The sequence below is a fragment of the Aquarana catesbeiana genome, linkage group LG06 (genome assembly GCF_042186555.1).
Source record: "Aquarana catesbeiana isolate 2022-GZ linkage group LG06, ASM4218655v1, whole genome shotgun sequence".
NCBI classification, from domain to species: Eukaryota; Metazoa; Chordata; class Amphibia; order Anura; family Ranidae; genus Aquarana; species Aquarana catesbeiana.
This window is the reverse complement of record NC_133329.1, coordinates 353,262,481-353,288,672: the sequence shown is the minus strand read 5'-3', so window position 1 is coordinate 353,288,672 and position 26,192 is coordinate 353,262,481. Positions and strand designations below refer to the sequence as shown.

General features: G+C 39.5%; 1 protein-coding gene across 5 annotated transcripts in view; it reads right to left on the bottom strand.

Moving 5' to 3' along the window:
• The window catches only part of KCNH7 (potassium voltage-gated channel subfamily H member 7), a 714,913-nt gene that overhangs the window by 292,119 nt on the left and 396,602 nt on the right, over window positions 1-26,192 (bottom strand). For all 5 annotated transcript variants that reach the window (XM_073634033.1, XM_073634036.1, XM_073634035.1 and 2 more), the window contains exon 4: window positions 3,535-3,960. In XM_073634033.1, the coding sequence (XP_073490134.1) occupies window positions 3,535-3,960 (426 nt within the window). The remainder of the gene's footprint in view (window positions 1-3,534; window positions 3,961-26,192) is intronic.

Here is a 26,192-nt window from a genome sequence, read left to right as displayed (position 1 = left end):
GGAATAAAACTTTTTCACGCAAGGGAGTTTAACAAGACACGTAGCCACTCATTAAAATGAGAAGAAAAGAGGTTTAACCATAAACTATGTAGAGGGTTCTTTACTGTAAGAGCGGCCAGGATGTGGAATTCCCTTCCACAGGCGGTGGTCTCAGCGGGGAGCAGCGATAGTTTCAAAAAACTATTAGATAAGCACCTTAACGACCGCAACATACAGGGATATATAATGTAATACTGACACATAATCACACACATAGGTTGGACTTGATGGACTTGCGCCTTTTTTCAACCTCACCTACTATGTAACTATGTAAGATAACAAAACTGCATTTAAAAAAATGTTTCAGCTTATAGTTTAAATTGCAAATGGTGTATTTATTAAAAGAGTGCCAAACTGTTATATGTCCTTCACAAACAATGTAAACATTATTTAGGTGGGAAAATTAGATAACTAATTGTCAAATTAATAGACAAACACTGACGCTGCTAAACTTAGTCAAGGCATTTAGGCTTCAATGACCTCTGATCATTAACCACTTAAGGACCGAGCCTCTTTCTGAGATTTGTTAATTTCAAGTTAAAAACAGTTTTTTTTTTGCTAGAAAATTACTTAGAACCCCCAAACATTATATATTTTTTTCTAACACCCTAGAGAATAAAATGGCGATCGTTGAAATACTTTCTGTCACACTGTATTTGCACAGCGGTCTTACAAGCGCACTTTTTTTGGGAAAAAATTCAGTTTTTTGAATTAAAAAATAAGACAATAGAAAAGTTAGCCCAATTTTTTATTTATATTGTGAAAGATAATGTTACGCAGAGTAAATTGATACCCAACATGTCACGCTTCAACATTGCGCTCGCTCGTGGAATGGGGACAAACTTTTACCCTTAAAAATCTCCATAGGCGACGTTTAAAAAATACTACAGGTTGCATGTTTTAAGTTACACAGGAGCAAAAAGAGATAACCCCCTAGATGGGACTTTGACAGACCACCAACTTTCCATTTTCCAGTATTCAACATTCAGATACCTTCATCAGGGCATGAGAGTTGGATGTATTTACAAAAATATTGATTCCACTGGAATGACTCCATGTTGACGAAGCATCAGAGGCGAATGTATCCAATCAAATATTGTAAGGGCGCCAGACTCAGAAAATGAAGGACGAGGTATATGGGACAAAATGTTGTTGGAGCCTGAAATCTGGGCTCAGTGACAGACGGAGAAATATCCAAGTGTCCCAAGGTAGATGTATACTACATATATTGGAGGCGTCCCGATTCAGTATGTAGCGTGCTGTCCTCTTCACAGTGCCTAGCAGGCTCGTCAACATGGAGTAATTCCAGTGGAATCAATATTTTTGTAAATACATCCGACTCTCAGCCACTGATGAAGGTGTCTGAATGTTGAATACTGGAAACACGTCGGGCTTCAGGGCACACAACCCCTTGGAGAGTATTTAGGATGACTTGTATTTGTGCATATTCTTTTTTGTCTTTCATGTGACGCATTGTATGTACTCGTGTTATGTGTTAATGGCACATGTTTTTTACATTTTATACTATTAAAAGATATATTTTTTTATCATTTCAGTTGGTGGTCTGTCAAAGTCCCATCTAGGGGGTTAACTCTTTTTGCTCAATCATCAGGGATGGGACCACCATACTCCATACTTGACATGGTGGAAGTCTCTCTTTTTTCTAAGTTACACAGTAGGTCTAGGGCTATAATTATTGCTCTCGCTCTACCGATCGTGGCAATACCTCACATGTGTGGTTTGAAAACATGTTTATGTTTTCGTATGCGGGCGCTTCTGAACGCGAGCTCGTCAGGACGAGGCGTTTAAAATTTTTTTTTATTATTATTATTTATTTTACCTTTCATTTTTTATTTTTACACTGTTTTTTTTTTAAAAATTGTCACTTTTACTCCTATGACAAGGAATGTAAACATCCCTTGTAATAGAAAAAAGCATGACAGGACCTCTTAAAAATGAGATCTGGGGTCAAAAAGACCTCAGATCTCATATTTAGACTAAAATGCAATAAAAAAAAAAAAAATTGTCATTTAAAAAAGTTAATTTTAAAAAAATGGCCCTTTAAGAGCTGTGGGTGTAAGTGACGTTTTGACCTTGCTTCCGCCCAGCAATTGTATGTAGACGGGTGGGGGCCATCTTACCCTCACTTGTCTCCATGCACAGCTAACGACAGGACGCGATCACCTCCGCCGCTGCCGACGGCTCCGGTAAGCGGCGGAGGGCACCGGATCGTGGCAGGGCCCCTCTCCCACCACCGATAAAAGTGATCTCGCGGCAAATCCGCCGCAGAGAGCACTTTTATCTTGTAGCGGACCGCCCTACTATGGTTATGGCAGCTAGCTGCTGCCATAACAACGAAATCCTCCTTCAAATAGCCGATGTAAAACTGCGGCAGGCGGTCCGTAAGTGGTTAAGGGGTTCATATTATTTTTCAAAGTGTGTTAGAAAATTGACACAGCAAACATACGTCTAGCATGTTTATACTAAATCTTGGGTTCTGATTGGTCAGTGCTGAGTAGAAGGAAAGGCTAGAATAATGGACTTATTAATTGTGGACTCCCCACTATCTTATACTTGCTGATTAAAGTTTGAAGAAAATCTCAATCAATCGTAATAACTTTTTAAACTTTTCTTAAAAGTGGTCACGTGACCACAAAGCTCCGGTTGGTGTGTCTGTCAGTGCAGCTGGTGGGCATTATCTATTTCGGAGCCGACAACACTTTAGAGCAATGGACGCCAATGGAATGACGTCACTGCTCTAAGGATTTAGCGCAAAGACAAGCACACCTGCCGGAGCTTTGCGACTGATTTGTATTTGATCAGCATTTGCATTTTTGTGGGGAGAGAATCAGTTCTGAGAAAAACAAAAGCCCACTGACACTGGCCCTCAAGTGTTGTAGTATTTTTTTCCCACAGTTGTAAAAACTTTATACTTGTATACTCACCTTTCCGTAATTGTCCTTTCCTGTCACTCTTCATGGCAGCATACACTTTGGGTTGTGACTCCGCCCCCACAACCTGATAGGACTGAATAGCTATAAATCTTAGAGAGAACCACACCGCAGTATTCTCTGTATCTATCAACCTCAGAAGGGTGGGCATCTGTATGCTGCTATGAAGATGCGACAGGAAAGGAAAATTACAGAAAAAAAAGGAGAATACTGTGGTGGGGTCCTCTCTAAGATTTATAGCTATTCAGTCCTATCAGATTGTGGGGGCGGAGTCACAACCCAAAGTATAGTATGCTGCCATGATGCGACAGGAAACATTTTTTTCATCTTGAAAAAAAAAAAGCTCAACAGAGGATAATACAGCCAAGGGGAAGAGACAGTTATTAAACTTCCACAATCCCTGCTGCTGAGGTTTTCAGAAGGAATATAGCTAGAAAAAATAATGGTATTGGTGACAGGGCTCAGGAACTGACTTTGGGTGAATTTAGCCATGAAAGTAAAGTTATCAATGAAAACTTCAAGCATGCAGTTTTGGTGATCATACCTTCACTTGCGTGGCGGTCTCTAAAAACGCTTTTGGGATGAATAGTAAATCCTTCAATATCATGAACTGAAGATGCTCGTCTCATGCTACAAATACTTTCTTTTGACTGTGCATGAGACAAGCGTGAACCTGCATGCAGCATGTCTGGAAATAGCTGGTCCCATTGCCGTTTGGGTGACGAATGGTCTAGAGGTCCAGTTATATTCACCAGAGGAGAACATTTATTAGAGTCTATTAGTGCTTTTGTATCATCTGCTTCAGAGGGGCTGCAACTTTCCTTAGTGGGGGATTTAAAGTGCTTCATGGCCATAGAGTCATCGCTGTGCTTTGAGTCCACTATGACGGCATCAGGGTCTTCCTGCGGTAATGACTGTTTCCTGTAGTTCAGAAGTCTTAACGATGGTAACCGGAATCCAAACACTTTGCCTGGAAACAGAAGGATAACAATAAATGTTAGAACATTTCTGAAGCTTAGCAATCATTAAATTAGTAAGTGTGACCCTAATATCAATGGGTGAATTATAAAGATTATGGAGCCAAAGCTAATACCCCCAATGGCAACCACTAAGGGAGAGTCTATGGGTATTAAAAGAATATACAGCATATATATATATATATATATATATATATATATATATATATATATATATATATATATATATATAATTTCTTGTATTTATCACTTTTAATCTATCGTGCTCTCTCCGACCCTTCTCCCTAGAACACCCCGTGCTTGTTCCATAGAACATTCAATGTGTGCAAGCTTTTTCATATCTGCAGACTTCTGCATGTGTTTGTAGCGAGTATTTCCATCCCACTTATTGGAAGGACCTTTGTTGTTTCATAATACATCGTAATTACAATGTACTATTTATGGTTATTACTTTCATCTTTTTTTATAGAAATATTACATCTCCTTCTCTTCTGAAAAAGCGGGTCAAAGCCTGTAAAATAGAGATTTACAGGTTCTTCCCTTGGATACTCCATTAACACATACTGGGTAACACTATATCAAATGAGTTGATAAAACATCAGAAGTGATTGATTTGATGTACAGTGCCTTGCAAAAGTATTTACCCCCCCCCCCTTGGCTTTTTACCTATTTTATTACATTACAGCCTTTAGTTCAATGATTTTTTAATCTGAATTATATGTGATGGATTAGAACACAATAGCCTAAGTTGGTGAAGTAAAATTAGAAAAATAAATACATAAAACTATTTTTCAGAAATAAAAAAATGATAATTGGCATGTGCGTATGTATTCATCCCCTTTGTTATGAAGCTCATAAAAAGCTCTGGTGCAACCAATTACCTTCAGAAGTCACATAATTAGTGAAATGATGTCCACCTGTGTGCAAGCTAAGTGTCACATGATCTGTCATTACATATACACACCTTTTTGAAAGGCCCCAGAGGCTGCAACACCTAAGCAAGAGGCACCACTAACCAAACTCTGCCACGAAGACCAAGGAACTCTCCAAACAAGTAAGGGACAATGTTGTTGAGAAGTATAAGTCAGGGTTAGGTTATAAAAAAAAATATCCAAAACTTTGATGATCCCTAGGAGCACCATCAAATCTATCATAACCAAATGGAAAGAACATGGCACAACAGCAAACCTGCCAAGAGACGGAAGCACACCAAAACTCACAGACCAGGCAAGGAGGGCATAATCAGAGAGGCAGCACAGAGACCTAAGGTAACCCTGGAGGAGCTGCGGAATTCCACAGCAGAGACTGGAGTATCTGTACATAGGACGACAATAAGCCGTACGCTCCATAGAGTTGGGGTTTATGGCAGAGTGGCCAAAAAAAAGCCATTACTTTCAGCAAAAAACAAAATGACACATTTTGAGTTTTTGAAAAGGCATATGGGAGACTCCCAAAAACTATGGAGGAAGGTGCTCTGGTCTGATGAGACTAAAATTGAACTTTTTGGCCATCAAAGAAAATGCTATGTCTGGCACAAACCCAACACATCACATCACCCAAAAAACACCATCCCCACTGTGAAACATGGGGGTGCCAGCATCATGCTGTGGGGATGTTTTTCAGCAGTCGGTACTGGGAAACAGGGCAGTGTTGAGGGAAAGATGGATGGTGTTAAATACAGGGATATTCTTGAGCAAAACCTGTACCATTCTGTGTGTGATTTGAGGCTAGGAGGGAGGTTCACTCTTCAGCAGGACAATGACCCCAAGCACACTGCTAAAGCAACACTTGAGTGGTTTAAGAGGAAGCATGTAAATGTGTTGGAATGGCCTAGTCAAAGCCCAGACCTCAATCCCAATCCAATAGACTTAATCAGACTTAAAGATTACTGTTCACAAGCGCAAACCATCCAACTTGAAGGAGCTGGAGCAGTTTTACAAGGAGGAATGGGCAAAGATCCTATTGGTAAGATGTGGCAAGCTCATAGAAACTTATGCAAAGTGACTTGGAGCTGTGATAGCCACAAAAGGTGGCTCTACAAAGTATTGACTTTATGGGGTGAATAGTTAAATCTTCAAAGTTGTGGGCATGTTCTGTAAGTTAAATGATAAAAATCCTCAAACAATCCATGTTAATTCCAGGTTGTGAGGCAACAAAACATGAAAAATGCCAAGGGGGTGAATAATTTTGCAAGGCACTGTATATCGTATATATTGAGAGTATCTTTAAGGGAGTAGAGCAGTGTGAGAGTTATTCTTGTTAATACAAGCTACATACCTCCCAACTTTTTGAGATGAGAACGAGGGACACCTATCAGCAAAATTATGTAGAGGACAACCTCTCCCCCTCCCGTCACACCCCCTTAAAGGAGAATTATACAAAAAAAATGATGAGTTAAACATACAAGTGCTTTTTTTTACCACTACTATTCTTTTATACTCGCTTTTGAAGTTTACAAATGCAGCAATTTAGAAATTGGATAAAAGGTTTAGCACTGGGAAACACTTTTTGAAAGATAAAATGTGCATTTTATATACAACTATATAGATCAGACCAAAATGAGGGACAAATGAGGAGGAAAGAGGGACAGTGGGACTTTGTTCTAAATCACGGTTGTATACAGTTGTATACACTTTGGGTTGTAGCAGATCAGAACAGTCTGATTATTCTAAACCAGCCCTTTTTCAACGAGGGTGCCTTGGCAAAATGCCTAAAATTACCTAAAAATTGTAAACAAGCCAGCAGGTGGATCAAGCTTCTCTTTTAAAGTGGAGTTCCACCCACTTTTACAACTCTTCAGCATCCCTCACTAAACTGCGCACTGTAAACAAATTGGATATTTTTAATTTTTTTTTCTCAGAACCTACTGTATATCTGCTGTATTCATTTTTCACTTCCTCCTCCCTGGCCGCTGCCCATCGCATCATTTCCTGTTTGCAATGCCTTCTGGGAAGGGGCGGCAACTTCCTCTGAAACTGCCATTGCTATGGAAACCTGACCTGAAACCTATTACACTGCTTGTGCTGCACTGAGCATGTGCGAGATCTGCAAGGATGGGATCCAGGAAGAAACACAGTCTGGCTTCAGATGCCCACACTTAAGATGGCCACGGCCTGCTGTAAGTTCATAAAATAACAAACTACTGCTATAAACTAACAAAACAGACTTTAGTTTACAGACTAACTTTACTAGAATACATTAAGCTTGTGGATTATAGGGGTATTTTTATTTAAAAAGTATAATTTCGGCCGAAACACCACTTTAAATACACAAAGCCACAGATTTTAAATTCTGCACTGTTACATCCTTCTAGCTGCCGATGTCATAAAAACCAATGGTGTCATCAGTTGATAAAGTGGACATCGGCACCTGCACAACATCCTTAGCTGAATGAGAACTAAGAAACACTGGAATACTAGTCAGGATCAGGGTACAAAGGTGTATTTGCTTTGGAAGTATAAAGTACTTCTAATGTTGGGTTTCCCATGCTGCTGCAATATGAAAAACTATTAATTTAGTTTCTTACATTTTAGAATGGTGTGCCTCGAGATTGTACAGAGTTTTAAATGGTGCCTTGGCTAAAAAAGGTTGAGAAACATTGTTCTAAACAATTTGTATATACCGATTCTTAGGATGAGTTGCTAGGTTATATTCCCACCCTCTTCTTATGTTATAAATTGCTATTGGTTAAAATATTGTTGCTGGGCTTGCCCACAGAATGCATCATACAAAGGATAGTGCTATAATATTGCCTTGAATTGACCTGTAAGCCCCTGTTCACACTGCAACTTGAGTGTTCAAAGTCGCATGACAAGTCACAGCCCATTAACGGCAATGGGACCATTCTAACCAGTGTGACTCAAGTCGTGTATATACAGTTGTGCTCATAAGTTTACATACCCTGGCAGAAGTTATGATTTCTTGGCCATTTTTCAGAGAATATGAATAATAACACAAACACTTTTCTTTCACTCATGGTTAGTGTTTGGCTGAAGCCATTTATTATGAATCAACTGTGTTTATTCTTTTAAAATCATAATGGCAACAGAAACTACCCAAATGACCCAGATCAAAAGTTTACATATCCTGGTGATTTTGGCCTGATAACATGCACACAAGTTGACACCAAGTGGTTTGAATGGCTATTAAAGGTAACCATCCTCACCTGTGATCTGTTTGCTTGTAATTAGTTTGTGTGTATAAAGGGTCAGTGAGTTCCTGGACTCCTGATAGACCCTTGCATCTTTCATCCTGTGCTGCACTGACGTTTCTGGATTCTGAGTAATGGGGAAAGCAAAAGAATTGTCAAAGGATCTGCGGGAAAAGGTAGTTGAACTGTATAAAACAGGAAAGGGATATAAAAAGATATCCAAGGAATTGAAAATGCCAATCAGCAGTTCAAACTCTAATCAAGAAGTGGAAAATGAGGGGTTCTGTTGAAACCAAACCACGGTCAGGTAGACCAACTAAAATTTCAGTGACAACTGCCAGGAAAATTGTTCGGGATGCAAAGAAAAACCCACAAATAACTTCAGGTGAAATACAGAACTCTCTGAAAACATGTGGTGTGGCTGTTTCAAGATGCACAATAAGGACGCACGCCTCAAACCTTCTGGCACAAAGTCATTTGGAGTGATGAGACCAAAATTGAGCTTTTTGGCTACAACCATAAACACTTAATTTGGAGAGGAGTCAACAAGGCCTATGATGAAAGGTACACATTCCTACTGTGAAACACAGAGGTGGATCGCTGATGTTTTGGGGATATGTGAGCTACAAAGGCACATGAAACGTGGTCAAAATTGATGGCAAGATGAATGCAGTATGTTATCAAAAAATACTGGAGGAACATTTGCATTCATCAGTCAGGAAGCTGCGCATGGGACGTACTTGGACATTCCAACATGACAATGATCCAAAACACAAGGCCAAGTTGATCTGTCATTGACTACAGCAGAATAAAGTGAAGGCTCTGGAGTGGCCATCTCAGTTTCCTGACCTCAATATCATTGAGCCACTCTGGGGAGATCTCAAACGTGCAGTTTATGCAAAACAGCCCAGGAATTTACAAGAACTGGAGGCTTTTTGCCAAGAGGAATGGGCAGCTTTACCATCTGAAAAGATAAAGAGCCTCATCCACAAATACCACAAAAGACTTCAAGTTGTCATTGATGTTAAAAGGGGGCAATACATGGTATTAAGAACTGGGGCATGTAAGCTTTTGATCAGGGTCATTTGGGTAGTTTCTGTTGTGAAAGAGTAAACACAGTGGATTGATAATAAATGGCTTGAGCCAAACACTAACCATGAGTGAAAGAAAAGTTTTTGAGTTATCATTCATATTCTCTGAAAAATGGCCTGAAGAAATCATAAATTCTGCCAGGGTATGTAAACTTATGAGCACAACTGTATAATAATGTATATTTTCCTGCCTTTACACACACATGAACTTTAATGGCATCTCTGTCTTAGTCTGTAGGGTTCAATATTGGGTTGGCCCACCCTTTGCCGCTATAACCGCTTCAACTCTTCTGGGAAGGCTATCCACAAGGTTTAGGAGTGTGTCTATGGGAATGTTTGATCAGTCTTCCAGAAGCGCATTTGTGAGGTCAGGCACTGATGTGGATGAGAAGGCCTGGCTTGCAGTCTCCACTCTAATTCATCCCAAAGGAGTTCTATTGGTTTGAGGTCTGGACTTTGTGCAGGACAGTCAAGTTTCTTCACCCGAAACTCGCTCATCCATGTCTTTATGGAACTTGCTTTGCTTAATGTCCCAATACTTTTGGTCACATAGTGTATATTTGTATTGTGGCTGAAATGTTATTTACAAACAGAGAGACACATTTAATTATATTTAATTATCAATATCCTTGCCAGCAGGATATATACTGTATTTTCGTTTTTTCAAATTTTTGGATCCAAAACACTTCAAAGGATGCCAAAATAGGCAAATGTTTGTTGTCATATACCAATGGGAATGCAGTCATCAATAGCCGGAAAACAGAACAAGCACAAATAACCTCACCAAGCTGTCACATAAGACAAATCTAAAACAAGAGACAGAAGTGGAGGGCAGCAGCTTCAGCCAAGAAAGAACCCTGAGCGAGCCCAACACTTCTATGAATAAAGCCAACTAAACACATCCTGTCTGCTTTTGCCTAAAACCAACACCTTGCCCTATAATTGTGTCATCTTCCTATATGCAGTTAGAAGAACTTTCTTTACAAAAACACAACACATCTACATTTGGACCAGAGAAAGCTGGCACTAGCAGGGTTACCCCCCTTTTTTTTCCAGCATTTTGAGGTGAAGTTTTAGTCCAGGTGGCCAGAGTGTCTGGACTCACCTATCAGGTGTGTTGAGAGTATAATGTAAAATGTCAATCTGGTTTTTGAACCCAACTGCCATGCAAAAAGCATAGCAATGCAATATTGCTGTGCTGACCATATAGCTAAAGCTGGTCATAGATGGGTAGTTTTCTCGATCAGCCAGAGGACTGAAAGAAAAAAACAGATTCCTCCATTCACACAAGCGAGGTGGATGGAGGAATACCTGCCGGGACAATGTATTCTGATAGCAGGACTAGCCAATTGGCTGCAGGCCGTTGATCAACAAAAGTTTTCTAGCATGTCCAACAGATGTTGATGAAACAATCAACCTCTGTCAAATAGGGATGTCTAAAAACTGACCTACATTTTGATCAGTCTATGGCCAGCTTAAAAATAAGGAGAAGGTCTTAAAGGGCTAAAGAATGTCAGCACAAAGCACATGACAGAGCCTCTGTACCATCAATAGTCTATATTACAGTCTTTCTTAACATTTTCATTCCAGAGTAAACCTTGAAATACTCAGTTCTTTGGAACCCCTGCTAAGAACAGTCATCCAAGCTAAACAGGAAAATGCCCCTTACAATGGTGGTCAGTGGGAAGAATGCCCCATTACAGTAGCAGTTAGAATGCTACCCTTACAGTCAGCTAAAAAGATAACTGGTGTTGTGCTACTTGCTCTGCCAAATGGCAATAGACCTAGAATTATGAAGCTATCATTAGATGGGAGGTCAATTAGCCACAGATCTAGGAACCCATAGTAGCCTCTGGAGGAACCCTAGGGTTCCATGAAACGCTGGTTGAGAATGACTGCCATATCATGTACCTGGCATATACTGTATTCTGATTAGTACTTCCGTTTTAACATTCGACTATGGAATATGTTTTTCCAAGTCCTAGCTAAAATACATTTTCTTTTTTTTAATGGCCCAAAAGCAATTACCTCTCCGGTTTTATATATAGCTTATACAGAGAAACAGTTTTGTCATGTGCTATCCAAAATTCAGATCACTGTAAAATAATAGTCCTAGTGAAGCCAGCATGATTATACGTGATATGTTCCCATTTTCATTCTTCTCTTGCAGAAGCTCAATTTGTTTTATATCACTGCAAAAGGAGAGTGATATTTCTAATGTATAATTCACAGTGGAGTATTTGAAAACTGATGCAGACCTTTCCTTGTCTATGTACATTTAAATGAGCTGCAGATTCAAGTAATCTCATGTGAAAATTGCTTTATATCTTTAAACTAAAAGTAAGTGTTGGAACTGCAAAGAACTGGCCCCAGTAGGTGAAGACCTAAGCCCTCTGCACACTTTATTCTGATCTCCCACTACTATGCAGTTGACAGGAAAACTACAGTTCGTTTCAAATGAGTATTTTGAGTTATTAATGTGGTTTACTAAAAGTCATTTTTATTGATGTGACTTTCACATTTTGGTAGCCTGTCACTCAAAGCTTCATAATGACAGACAAAACAAAAAGTGACATTTGGAGCTCTGGTGGTTTTGGGTAAAACAAGAAACATTCTAATCAACAAAAGTTGAACATTAAAGTTGAACTCCAGGCAAAACTTATTTTGTTTAAATAAAAGAGCCATGTGCATTTTGATTTTGGCTATTTCTTCTAGAATTGTGTGGTAATCAAGCACAAACAACTTCTCCCTTTTGTCTCTTTGCAGAAACTTCCTGTAATGGAGACCAGGCACTGTTGTCCTCTATCCATTTGTGACTGACGGGTCTTTCCTCCGCCCCTTCCCGTAGTTTTCTTCAGAAAACCCGTAGTGGGTGGAGCTGCTGGGTCCCTCCCATATCTCTTCTCTCTGCACAGGTTATGTACAGCACAGTGACGATGACACTGCTACTTTTACATAACAATAGCTGCTTGTAACCACATCTCGCCCTATAGCAAATCGACAGCTGGGCGGTGGCTCTCCTGTTCTGACTGGACGTCATATCATTGGGATACAATGCTATAAGGTGCAATTACTATAAGTTGATTACCAAAGAGCTATACTCTTGTTCAGGATCATGTATGAAAACAAAACGGATAGCGTAAGGAAGGGTTAATTTTTTTGCTGCCTGTGTCCTGTTGGAGAGATTTTCCTTTACTTCCTGTCCCAGAAAAGCAACAGGAAGTTATAGAAAATCTCACATACGATTCAGTGTGGTGCGATTTGAGCCCATTCATTTTGAATGGGCTCAAATCTCACTGCATCACACCAAAGAAGTGTATGCACAACTTTTGGAAACTGTCAGGAGTGTGTAGCACTCTTGCGCCATCATAGCTGCTGGTAAGGAGGTCTCTGATCGCCGCCACATTCCCATCAGTCTCACGCACAGGGGGGGATCGCTGCATTCCCATTCGCACCAGTGTCAGCTGGTGCTCAATATTTTGGGGGGGGGGTTGGTTGGTGATGGTTTGCCCCCCCAAATATTGAGCACCAGCTGCCACTGTTTGTACCACATGCTCCAAGCTCCCTGTTTGTCTGCCCTGCCTGCTAGTTTGGATTCCCTTGTTGACGACCTCGGATCGGATATCGAATACACTCAGAACTCAGCCTGCCCTGAACCCGGACTGTCACTGACCACTCTGCCTGTCTGCCAACTGCAAGCCCCTGTTTGCTGAGCTCAGTCTGGGACCCCCGCCATGATAGCCAGGCACTGTGTATAAACCTGGGGGCAACCAAGCACCAGTAGGCCTGCTTGCCTTATGGGAAGAGGGGCTGCTATAGATAAAGAACACAGAAGCTAGCTATAGTGCCTGACCACCTGCATTAGAGGTAAGCGTGACAGCGTTTGGGGTGTTGTCAACATTGACTGACACTCACTGCAGATCGCAGGGGCAGTGCATTTTGAACGCGGTAAGGAAAAAGACGCACGGATCGCCTATTTCCCACACCATGTGTGAACCGGGGCCTAAGGTAGCCATATGTGGCTTTAATTACATCGATTCCTTCTCAACCACCCAAAATTGGAGCTGCGGGTGGCACAGATGGAACTGACCAGTGAGAATCTCTTCTGAGCCTTCCTTATTCTGTGCTCATCGATGACTGCTAGCTGTTGCAAGCATTATGATGCTACATATAGTCTCCAGGGCTGTGTAATGAAGTTTTCAATTCTCTCCCATTACACCTGTTGGCATGGGCGGGGGAAGATGGCATTTACAGCAGCTAAGTGCAGGGAGGACTGGGTGGTGAGGAGGGAGTGGTGAGTTAGTTTACTTTTTCATTTTTTTATGAAAAGGTGAACTTATCCTTTAAATGACAGTAATTGATTCACTATTTTTTTAAATGTGTGTGTTATTTTTATGTATGTATTTGTGTGCACATTTATTTTATTGTTATAATGTCTTTGGTATGGTTCATTTATTCCCCTAAAACCATTAGCATATACTTTAGCCGTTGGTCCGTGAGCTTGCCTTAACTATAGGATGTGTTTGCGTTCTGCATATGTTAAAGTGTTTACACATCATTAAATGAGCTCATGTCCTACCTTATACATTGTTATAATTGCCTTGTTCCACTGTAAAGTTGTATTCTATGTAGTATTGCTGTAATCAATCACTGTTCAGCCATAGCAACACAAATGGAAGACAGATTAGCCATAAGCTTTAGATGCATTTAATTCCCAAAGCAGGGCATTTAAAAAAAAAAAAGGACACCAGTGATGTAACACTCTCTGACTAGTCTTATTTGATAAATACTTTCCTTTATAACTTCCAACGATGATGTGAGAAGCATTTTGTGCATCTTTTCATTCTATAGACGGTTGAAGAGTAGCAATTTTCATTTAACTCACTAATTATACCTTTCGTTTAATCACAATCTTTAGATATTAGAACACAAATTAAAAACATAAAATACAAAATTGGTGCAGCACTAATTAAATTAGAAATATACAAGTGAAAAAAGGCTTAGAGTCCCAAATATACAGTCCATAGGTGAAAATAAAAACCTATATCCATGCTTCGTGTATATGAAAAGCTGTAGGTGAGGAGAAAGTGATAATCCTTCACATGAGATACATCCAGCTCCACACCCAGGTGAGAGTAAGTAGCCTGCTTACCAGCTCTCCATGACCACTAGAATAATGGTCTCACCAAGTACTGGTAAATAGGTCTCCCCAGGAATCTTAATAGTAGCTGGAATCCCCGCTTTACAGAAGGAACCAGAGTTTGGCGGTCTGGTCAAGTGACCAGGTTAGAAGTTTTATATCCTGGAAGCAGAAGTGACTGTACCTCACCACAACTCGGTGTCCTCTTAGGCTGGATTCAAACCTATGCAAATTGGATCCGGGTTTCCCTGCATCCAGTTCGCATAGCAGGAGAATGTGACTGGCTCTCTGAGGAGCCAGTTCACATATCTCTGGGGCAGCTGCAGAGCGCACTGCACAGAAACGCTGTGTGTCTTTGGCTCCGTTTCAGGGCCGAATTCAGGCAGAGATTCGGCCCTGATTCGTTCCTGTAATGGAGAACAGGGAAGCACAGCGTTCCTGTGCGATCCGTGACCCGTTTAGGTGTGAACCGAGCCTCAGGGTCTGGAAGGGAATCTGGGACAATCTATCACACCTCCACTCCTGGAGGAGAAGGAGTGGAGGAGTGGAGGTGGAGGTGTTCTAGGTCCCATGCCCAGGATGGGCACCATTAACAGAACACCTTGCATTTTTCTCAATAAATGCAAGGTATTCTCTGATTGGACTCAGTGGAGATTGTGATGTCACCACTTGTATGGCTATGGCTATTTTAGTGATTTTTATAGCATAAATTTGGAGGAACATTTTTTAAGACCATGTGTTGTTTAGAAGCTAAGTCTCCTCCTATTCATACACTAATGAACACGTTGGACTGCTTCATGAGCTTAGGACAGGAAATAATGCTACCGGATGTAGGAGAAGATAAAAGAGGACTTGAACAAGCCATGTGAAAGACAAAGGGACAGTAGTTCTGGAGGACTTTCGAGAGGGAACAGTGTGGAGATAACCCGTTTAAAAGGTAGAAGACTCCATCATCAGTAAGAACCAAGTTTAGTAACTGTTTAGAGTATGTCTACTACATACATTTTACATGCTTATTTGCTAGGAAGGATAGATAGCTTGTGCATGTTGTAAGCATATTTTTTAATGCTTTGTATGCTGTGAGTTTTTTTTCTTACAAGTGAGTACAGCAATTTTGTTTAGCAAAGCAAATTAATATATGCTACAGAGGTTTCATTGCTTCTTTGGGTTTACCGCAAAGAACCTTAAGACCTGGTTCACACCTATGCATTTTTCAGTGCGTTTTCAGTTTTGCAGAAACACACTACAGGCAATTTACAGTAACATGGTTTACTATGGATGTAGTTCAGATCTGTGCATTTTATGGAAAGGGCCAGGAACTTTTTTCTGGTTTTTGGTTCCATAGACTTCAATGGATCAAAAGTGTGTATTGAAAAATGCAAAATGCACCTGGAATATGCAAACTGCAACCTGCATAGGTGTGAGCCAGGCCTTAAAGCTGCAAAACAAAACACTGCCTTGCATCTCTACCTCAGTATTCAGAAGACAGCATCAATCACCACAGTAATGACACCTACTGCAGTGGTTTCCACTTCTACAGGGGTCCCACGGGTTTTAGACATGCACATTTACACTGGTGCAAGCTGGACATATATAAATATGCTATAAGGTGCATACCTAAAATTCAGCTTTAGAACTGTATACACAGGTCCCAGCATTGCTGAGAAATAATAATGCTTGACAGTCATTTGCTGATGACTTACCATCATTTCAACATTAGCAAGCATATTATGTGAAGCGCCCTGTTCAACATAGTGATAATGCTGTGTCCCTGCAGATGCTGCTTACACATAGACCTGCATGGGCTGCCCTTACACAGCACCTGGCAGCTCAAGCCGCATAAACAAATGGGCATTTCACAGTGACTAGTCCTTAGTACCCTTGTGAAGGAGGCCTTAGCAGTTCAGTTCCCCCTGTTCCCCCTCTCAGCAGTGGTTCAGCAGCTGAACTCACTCTCTTCCCCCTCCCGTAGCTGAACTCAAATTGCTTCCCGCTCCAGCAGTGACAAAGCAGCCTTTTAATCGCTAGTGGAAACACAGAGCAGATGTGAGCCAACCTGAAAGATTTATGTTCTGAACTTTGAAAATGAATCACTCCACAATGTCTGTGGCTACAGAGGTCAGCAAGGGCTTGTTTTATGCACCATTTACTGCTTGGTAAGACAATGTAAACATTTTGGCATTCATAACCTGGCCAGAGGTTCACTTAACCACCTTTGTGAAAAAAAAACATTCTCCTCTGGGTGAGCTATATACATTAAGGAGATTTTGACAAACTTTTTTGCAGATTTCTACCCTTTGTTTATCTAAAGAAATAGTTGTTTGTTTGTCTGTGTCCATGAGCAAAGTGAATCTGTATGGGAGTGAATTTATAATTATCAATCAGGTGCTGCACCTACAGGTCTGGTCTGTAATGAGGAAAGTGGCGGGATCTGTATCTCTTTAGACATGATTTCCCTTTGGAAGTATCCCAACAAAAATGACATATGGAGATGCTCAAAATCTGATTTGTATCTTAGTGCAGACTTCTGGGAAAATCAGTGAGCCAATCGCTCAAGCAGGAAATTACATTTCTGGGGGGCATTCTGTACACCATCTGTGTACAGAACGCCTCCAGGCAGCCATATTGCATTGCATTTTACTGAAAATTACAGCACTGCAGATTGAAAAGGAAAGGTCATATTTATTAACTTATTAACTTATAACTATTATTTAATTACAGTATGACTTGTGCCGCAATTGTATACGCTAGATTTTTTTTTTGCAAATTTTTTTCCAACGAAAGTGGAGTTAACCCTTAAGTAGGGTTGCACCGATACCACTTTTTTAAGACCGAGTACAAGTACCGAACCTTTTTTGCACATACTCGCCGATACCGATACTTTTTTAATGTCACGTGATCACTGACTCTGTACAATTGGAAAAGGATACATATTTACTGCGGGGACGTGCAGTCAGGGGACTGCCTCGCCTTCCATGATCATAAAAGAAAAGTATCAAGCTTCGAGGGTCGTATGGTTCCAGAGATACGGGGCTCCTGGCACAGCCTGTCAGAAGCTACATACAGAGCAGCCAGTTTAAATATAAGCTTGCACACTCTTATTGCAGCAGACTGAGAGTATGAGCTCACGGGGGCAGGAGGCGGAGCCTAGCGGAGCAGACATGCATTGTTAGAGCTCCACACCGCTGAGGAGAGAAGAGAAGGACAAAGCGGAGCCTGCAGGCTCAAAAGGTATCCATTTGAACCTTTTTGCCCCAGGGAACAAACTGTGAAAGCTTGGGCAGGAAATATGGTAATGGGAGGAAACCGTGGCAGAAATAAAAATCACCTCACAAAGAGCTCACAGGCACTCACTGCAGCTGAAGCAGCTCCAGTCACCTCACAATATAGAGCATCAGGGCGCTCTCACAGACAGAAAATATCACAGCAAGACTCTCCATTTGAGTCAGATACAGAACAAATCCTGTCACAAACTTCTCCACAAGCCTCCTCAGCATCCCCAGTAATATTATTACAATTTGAAAAGATGCTTCATAAGGCTTTAAAACAAACCTCAGACCAAATAACAAACAGCCTAACCAAAGAAATAAGAGAGCTGGGAAACCGCACCGCAGCCTTAGAAATAAAAATGGATGAAATTGAAATTACAACCCAAGAAAATATAACAGAATTGGAACAATTAAAAAAAGAGAATTTAATACTTCAAACTAAGCTTGAAGATTACGAAAATAGAGCCAGACGTTCAAACTTGCGCACAAGGGGAATACCTGAAACTGTGACAGACCTGCAATCTACTATTACTGCTCTATTACAAGAACTAAAGCCAGATATCCCTATTGAACGTTTAGAACTGGACAGAGTACACAGAGCCCTCACAGCCAAAAAGAAAGATGGACCCCCACGTGATATAATCACAAAATTTCATTATTACAGAAAGAAAGAACAAATACTAATTGCTGCAAGAGAAAAAAAAGGAACTTAATTTTCAAGGACACAATTATCAAATTTTTGCTGACCTATCCCAACTTACTATTACTAAAAGACGATCCATGAAATCCCAACTAATGGAACTGCAACGCCACAACATTATGTATCAATGGGGCTTCCCCTTTTCAGTCAGATTTAACTACCAAGGTACAATTTACAGAAGCAGATCAGCAGATGAACTACAACAAACCCTTTTAAAATTAAATCTGACAGAACCCACAAGCAGCAACACTCCCACACGCAGAAGAATGGCATCATCTTCACCTTCAGGCAGCACCCAGAAAATTTCAGAACAAAATGGGAATCATCATTCTCACAAAAGAGGCCGTTATGCCACATCATCCATGGACCAAGAAGATTCAATGGACTGACATCCTAATTCCTGATATCTCTTCATTTATTATACTAAGAGATGGTTCTCTATAAAAAACCTATATTTATAACTGAATGTAACTGCATTCTGATAGTCACACACTGTGTGGGATCATGTTACATTCCAGTTATATTTCTTATTACTTCTGATTCATATAGCCTTAGAATATATAAGTGAAATAAGGAAATTCTTGTTCAGTTATATATTATCAGGTAATAACAATAGATTTATTACTTTTTAGGACAAATATGTTCAATAATCCAGAAGTAATGGAAGCTTTTTCTTTCTTTTCTTAAAACAAATATATTATTACCTAACTAGTTCCTAGAATTATGTTTTTGTTTATTCTAATCTGAAGCAATACAACCTCAATTTTATGAGTTAACATATCTAAACAGTTGCATATGAATAAAATATGTAATTGTTTACTCTAAAAGGGTTAAAATCCCCAAATAATTCAAACTATCTTCATCAATACCAAAGTTATTAACGGTACCTTTCTAACTGAATTATTTGGCCTAGGGCAAGACTAACCATATACAACCACCCTGGAATAAATAATTTCAACAAAAACTATATTCTGCACTCCAATTAATGAAACATCATTTTGATGTCTTTTGACATAGCACTTCTCTCCTGTAAGCGGAAGATCCGTGTACCCCCATTAGCCCTCCTCATTCTCCCAACCATATTATGTGGGAGTGTGACGAAGGCACTTATTCCCCTGAGAGAGATATTTATTCTCTTTCACGGGTAAATTGTGATTACTTGCAAAAAATAATTTATACAATGTATCATCTAATCTCATATGTTTTTTGTTTACTCTTTACTCCAGAATTCACTGGTTTCTTTTCTATCTATTCATCTCTTCAGTCCACACAGGTTGATCTGCGCAGTCAGCTCTGCATAACAAAAAGTAAGTCAAAACTATTTGATCTATTGCCATGGCACCACTGAATATACTTTCCCTGAATGTTCAGGGAATAAATGTCCCTCAAAAAAGGACCAAAGCCTTCCGTACTTTCCATAACAAGAAGGCTCACATAGTATGCCTCCAAGAAACACACTTCACCAAAGATTCTACTCCAAAATATATTTCTCCTTTTTATCAACAAATTTACACGGCTTCTGCCTGTACCAAGCAAAGGGGAACTCTAATTGCATTTCACTGATCCACACCATTCACCTTATCATCAGAAATTAAAGACCCAGAAGGTAGATACCTGATACTCATGGGTTATATAATGGATACAGCAATCACGGTGATTTCCTACTACGCTCCTAACAAACAACCTACACCATTCCTCTCACATATATTACAAGTGATTAATACACACAAAATAGGAACAGTGATAATGTGTGGGGATTCGAACCAGGTCCTCCTCCCATTTCTAGATAAATCACCTTTTACACCATCCAAAATAACCTCTAGATTACCTTTTTCTCAACTTCTTTCCAAATACAATCTGGTAGATTCGTGGAGAGAAAGTAACCCAATGAAAAAGAAATTCACTTATTTCTCGCACCCCCATCAAACCTTCACCAGAATAGATCATATTTTTCTAACAATAGGAATGATACCAGAAATTATTGCATCAGATATAATTCCGATTCCGTGGTCTGACCATAATGCAGTATACACTACTATAGCCTCAGCCATACCAAAAGCGCATGACCCAACGTGGTACTTACCGGACATAATGCTCAAACACCCACTACATCAGATGGCCATTGAACAAGCTTTAAAGGAATACATATCAATTAATAATACAACAGACATCTCCCCAATAACACTGTGGGAAGCTCATAAGCCTGTCTTGCGTGGTACAATACAAAGACAAATGGCACTATTTAAACGGGAACGAAAAAATCTAGCAAAAAAACTAGAACTCAATTTTAATGCAGCCTACATATCATTTCAAGATAATCCATCTCAGAGTACAAAATCTCATCTGGAAAAATCTAGATTGGAATACGATCTATTTCTCACCGAGTCAGTTGATAAATCCCTCAAACGCTCCAAACACAATTTCTACATGAATACAAACAAACCAGGTACATATTTGGCTCGGGCATTAAATTAAACTAACAAATCTTTCAAACCAATACGTTTGAAATTATCAAAAAATGTTTACACTTGTAATCCAGTTAAAATAGTCCATAAATTTCACTCACATCTCGCAACTTTATACAAGACAAACAATGAATTTAATCCTACAGAGGCTGAATCCTTCTTCTCAAAAATAACCTTACCTGAGTTATCTCAGATTTAAAAAAGCAGTTTGGATGAGCCTATAGCTATAGATGAAGTTGCTAACGCCATAAAAGACCTAAAACTTAACAAAAGACCAGGCCCAGACGGCTACTCGGCTTTATACTATAAAACATTCTCAGAAATACTCTCTCCCATTCTCACTGAAACTTTTAACAAACTTCTAGATGGGCATTCTTTTCGGCAAGAAACACTAATGGCAATTGTTTGTATGATCCCAAAACCCCTTTCTGATGATACTTCCTGTGTGAATTATCGGCCTATCTCTCTGTTAAACCTCGATATTAAATTATTAGCAAAAATAATAGCAAAACGCCTCAATAGCATTATAGGAAAATTAATACATAGAGATCAAGTAGGCTTCATGCCAAATAGACAGGCAGGCGATAATATACGCAGGGCAGTGTTATTGGCACATATTGCTAAAAAACGGAAAATCCCTTTATGTTTTCTATCTCTCGATGTTAAGAGGGCATTTGACACAGTATCCTGGCAATATATGCAATATTCATTACAAAAATGGGGTTTTGGACCCCACTTTTTAACATGGATTAAAGCATTATATAATAAACCCAAAGCCTAAATAAAATATGCTGGATACAAATCTGAAGCCTTTAATATCGAAAGAGGTACCCGACAGGGTTGCCCATTATTTCCCTTATTATTTGCCCTTATACTCGAACCCATGGCCCAATACATCAGAACAAACCAAACTATAACTGGCATTGAAGTAGGAGGTATTACACACAAATTATGTATATTTGCAGACGATATATTACTTTTTCTATCATCACCACAGGTCTCTGGTCCTAACTTAATACCAGCTCTTGATGGATTTGCAGCCCTATCCGGCCTTATGATTAATCCTAAGAAATGCCTAGTGCTTAATATTTCACTCACAAACATGGAATTGATCCCGGCTAGGGCTGCACTCCCATTCACATGGGCAGAAAAATCAATCCCATATCTTGGAATTCATTTAACAGCATCTCATTCTGACTTATTCTCAACCAATTATCCTTCTGTATTAAGACAGATCACAAATCTAATAAAACAATGGTCGCAACTTCCTTTATCCTGGATAGGGAAGATTAATGCAATCAAAATGACTATTCTACCCAAATTGCTTTATCTATTCAGAGTCCTCCCTATTACAATTCCTTCCTATTTTTTGAGAATAGTACAAAAAAGAGCAACTTCGTTTATATGGGGCTCTTCTAAACCACGTATACCTATACACACACTACATCTTCCCAAAAATAAAGGAGGCCTGGGATACCCTAATTTTACTAACTACTACAGAGCAGCACATTTGGCCAGTCTGTCCAAATACCATGCAAAACAGGAAATCCCATTATGGATATTTATAGAGGCTTCAGAAAATGACCCTCTATTAATATCAAATTTATTATGGCTTGATCCTGAAGACCGCTTTAAAATTCATAATCCCATAACTAAACACTTCTTATCTCTCTGGGATAAACTAAAAACCAAATATCAGTTACAATCTCCACACAATCCTCTCCTTTCTTTTATCAGAAATCCGGCCTTTTATCCGGCATGGATCTACCCAAATTCTTTTAAAGCTTGGACAACATCAGGCATTCAGACACTAAATGACTTCATAGCATCTAAATCATTCCTTTCATTCCCATCGCTTAGAGAAAAATATGATCTACCAAACTCTGAGATATTTAGATATCTCCAAATCAAAAATTTCTATACACCATTCCTAAAGGGGGATACACCATTATCCCAATTATCCATTTTTGAATCAATCTGTACAAAAGATCCATTTGCTAAAGGTACAATTTCATCACTTTATAATCAATTATATGGAGTAGCAAATCTTAATAGACCCTCTTACGTTCAGAGGTGGGAGGAGGACCTGGGACGAACTTTAGAAGACACGGACTGGTCTAACATATGGCTCACATCTAAGTCATCTTCACCCAACATCTTAGCACTGGAGACAAATTATAAAGTCCTAACTCGCTGGTACCTTGTACCCGTTAGAGTGGCAAAATATTCACCTAATACCTCAGCTCTTTGTTTTCGAGGATGCCCAGAAATAGGCACATATTTACACATATGGTGGACGTGCCCAGTAATCCAAACCTTCTGGAAGGAAGTCTTCGTGATTGCATCTAAAATATTTTAAAAAATAATACAACCAGATCCATATTTAACTTTACTTAATCTAAAACCGGAATGGTTAACACTCAATTCAAACTTATGATCCAACTAATAACTGCTGCAAAACAAACAGTGGCCAAGGCATGGAAATCTCCTACATTGGTACTAGCAGAAACAATTCACAGAATGAATAATACAATGTCCCATGCTAAGATGGTAGCCATCGATCAAAATCAAATTCCAAAATTTGAAAAACTTTGGCATCCTTGGATAAAACAACAGTTCCTGTCAAACTTCAATGACTCTGTCCTGTTGCCATGGTAACAGATTAAATGACTTACAGAGACACCCATTCTAAGGCTTCAAAGAGAACTAAAAAGAATAATAAACTGACGAGCGGGACAACCTTGTGGACCATACCTCTACCTTTCAACCCTTTTTCTTCTTTCTCTTTCCTTTTCTCCACCTTACGATTAAAGCTCATTATCAGAATTTATTTGACCTATATACACTCTACTTGTAAACAATATGTATAGTAGGTATAAATCATTTAAATACCTACAAAAGTAACTAAGGAAATGATATATATCTTTAATTTAGGTTTACGTGAACCCAATGTTTAATATTTGAAATTTCATGATATTTACCTATATAAACCCTACTGTAAAACAATGAGCTTACTTTATAGATCCTTGTAAACTTACTTTATGTATCTTTATAACATTGTATACTCAATAAACTTTTTTTGACAAGGAGAGAATGAGCTCACAGTGCCTCTCCTCACTTCTTGTCAGAGGCACTGAGCTCAATGGACAGCTTGGAGCAAGCTTTCCAATAAAAATGCTGCAGTGGAGGCTGTCCTCTCACTGCAGTGTCATAGAAGGGGCATGTGTCTTAAAGACAAATGCTCCCTTCCAGCCCAGCCCTCTTAACTACAAGGAAAAAAACGTGTTTATGGGTATAAGATTTACTAATAATTTCATGTTTTTCTCACACAGTTAAGAGGGAGGATCTGCTGCTGTTGAAAAGGTACTGTTTTAATCAAGCTAAATAACATATTACTATGCTATATGTTATAAGATAATAATTTATTATTTACTGTGAAATTACTGGTTTGAAGTTATAACTTCAAACTAATAATAATTATTTGTATATTACTTACTTATGGTAATTAACCACTTGCCACCCAGGCCAATTCTGACACTTCTCTCCTACATGTAAACATCCTCATTTTTTTAATAGAAAATTACTTAGAACCCCCAAACATTATATATATTGTTTTAGCAGATACCCTAGGGCAGTGATGGCAAACCTCGGCACCCCAGATGTTTTGGAACAACATTTCCCATGATGCTCAACTACACTGCAGCGTGCATGAGCATCAGGGGAAATGTAGTTCAAAACATTTGGGATGCCAAGGTTCGCCATCACTGCCCTAGGAAATAAAATGATGGTCGTTGCAACTTTTTATGTCACACGGTATTTGCGCAGCAATTTTTCAAATGCGTTTTTTTTTTTTTTTTAAGAAACTGTTTCATGAATGAAAAAACAAAGGTTAGCCCGATTTTTTTGTATAATGTGAAAGATGATGTTACGCCGAGTAAGTTAATACCTAACATGTCACACTTTAAAATTGCGCACACTTGTAGAATGGCGCCAAACTTCGGTACTTAAAAATCTCCATAGACAATGCTTTAAAAATGTTTACAGGTTACATGTTTAGAGTTACAGAGGATGTCTAGTGCTAGAATTATTGTTCTCGCTCTAACGTTCACGGCCTATATATCCTGTGTGTATCTGGCTCTGATACTAGCCAGTGCCTCGCCAGCCACTGACCTCACCGCACGTTCCTGATTTACCGACTGCTTCCACCGCTCTCCATCCTGACAGATCCAGGACCAGGTGGGACTGGAGGAGGACCTGGGGAGCCGTGGAGGATGCAGGGGGCGATCGGGGATGATCGGTGTGGCAAGGGGGGAAGTTTACAAACACTGATCTCCCTGACAGCCGTGGGAGAGAGGAGGAGAAGTGGCTGTCAGAAAAGCTATTCAGGGAGATTAGTGCTTGTAACTGTCCCCACCACCGCACGCCAGGTGCACTGACCTCCTGCCAGGTATCAGGTCAAGCATCAGAGCATTTGCATGAGTACAAGTACAGGTATTGGTATCGTGCAACCCTGCTTTTAAGGCTACATTCACACAACTTTGGTTGCAGTGCAGTAAATTTATTATGCATTTTAACATGATCATACGTGTTGCAATCTCCAAGACCTACCAACAACTATAAAGTGCAAAGTTCTGCCTGACCAGATACAAATTCAGTGGATTGTTTAGTCAGGCCCTCACATTACTTTAATCTAGAAAATGTAAATCAGATTGTCATTGTAACATGTATGGCTTGTTTTACATATGATACCGATCAATCACACAGGTTTATTTTTTTGCACACATTGCTAAAATGCATATGGGATACTGTACTTTGTTCTTTTGCCTATCGAATAAGCCTGACAGTACATGAATCCTCAAGACTTTCCTATCTCTCTTCTTAGATGGCTTTAGGTCTGTGCTCTTTGCGCAGGAAAATGACAATTTGGAGCAGTGAAGATGACTCAGAGATTAATTCACCCCACTTTCTCTGCGCCCACTCCATACTACATACTTCCTGCTGAGCTCTATAACTCTACACTCTCAACCTCGCTAATATTAGAAGAAGAAGAAGAAGAAAATGAGGAAAAAAACATTTAATACTTCCTAACACTGGAAACAACACAGAAAAAAATATCTATAGGAATCATTCTATCTAGGAACGCTGAACTCCAGAGTACACAAGAATCAGGGGTCCAAAATCTAGGGGTATCAGAGATATCAGATCCTATAGATCTGTTACATTGTTTTACATACAAATTATGCACACCTTTGATATAGTCCACACACACACATATATATATATATACATATATATATACACACAAAGTAACAATATATGTGTATATATAGTATACTTGTTTTACATCAGTTAGGCACCATGGTTAGTACATATTGTGACCCTTGTCACTGTTAAAACGGAGGAGTATATG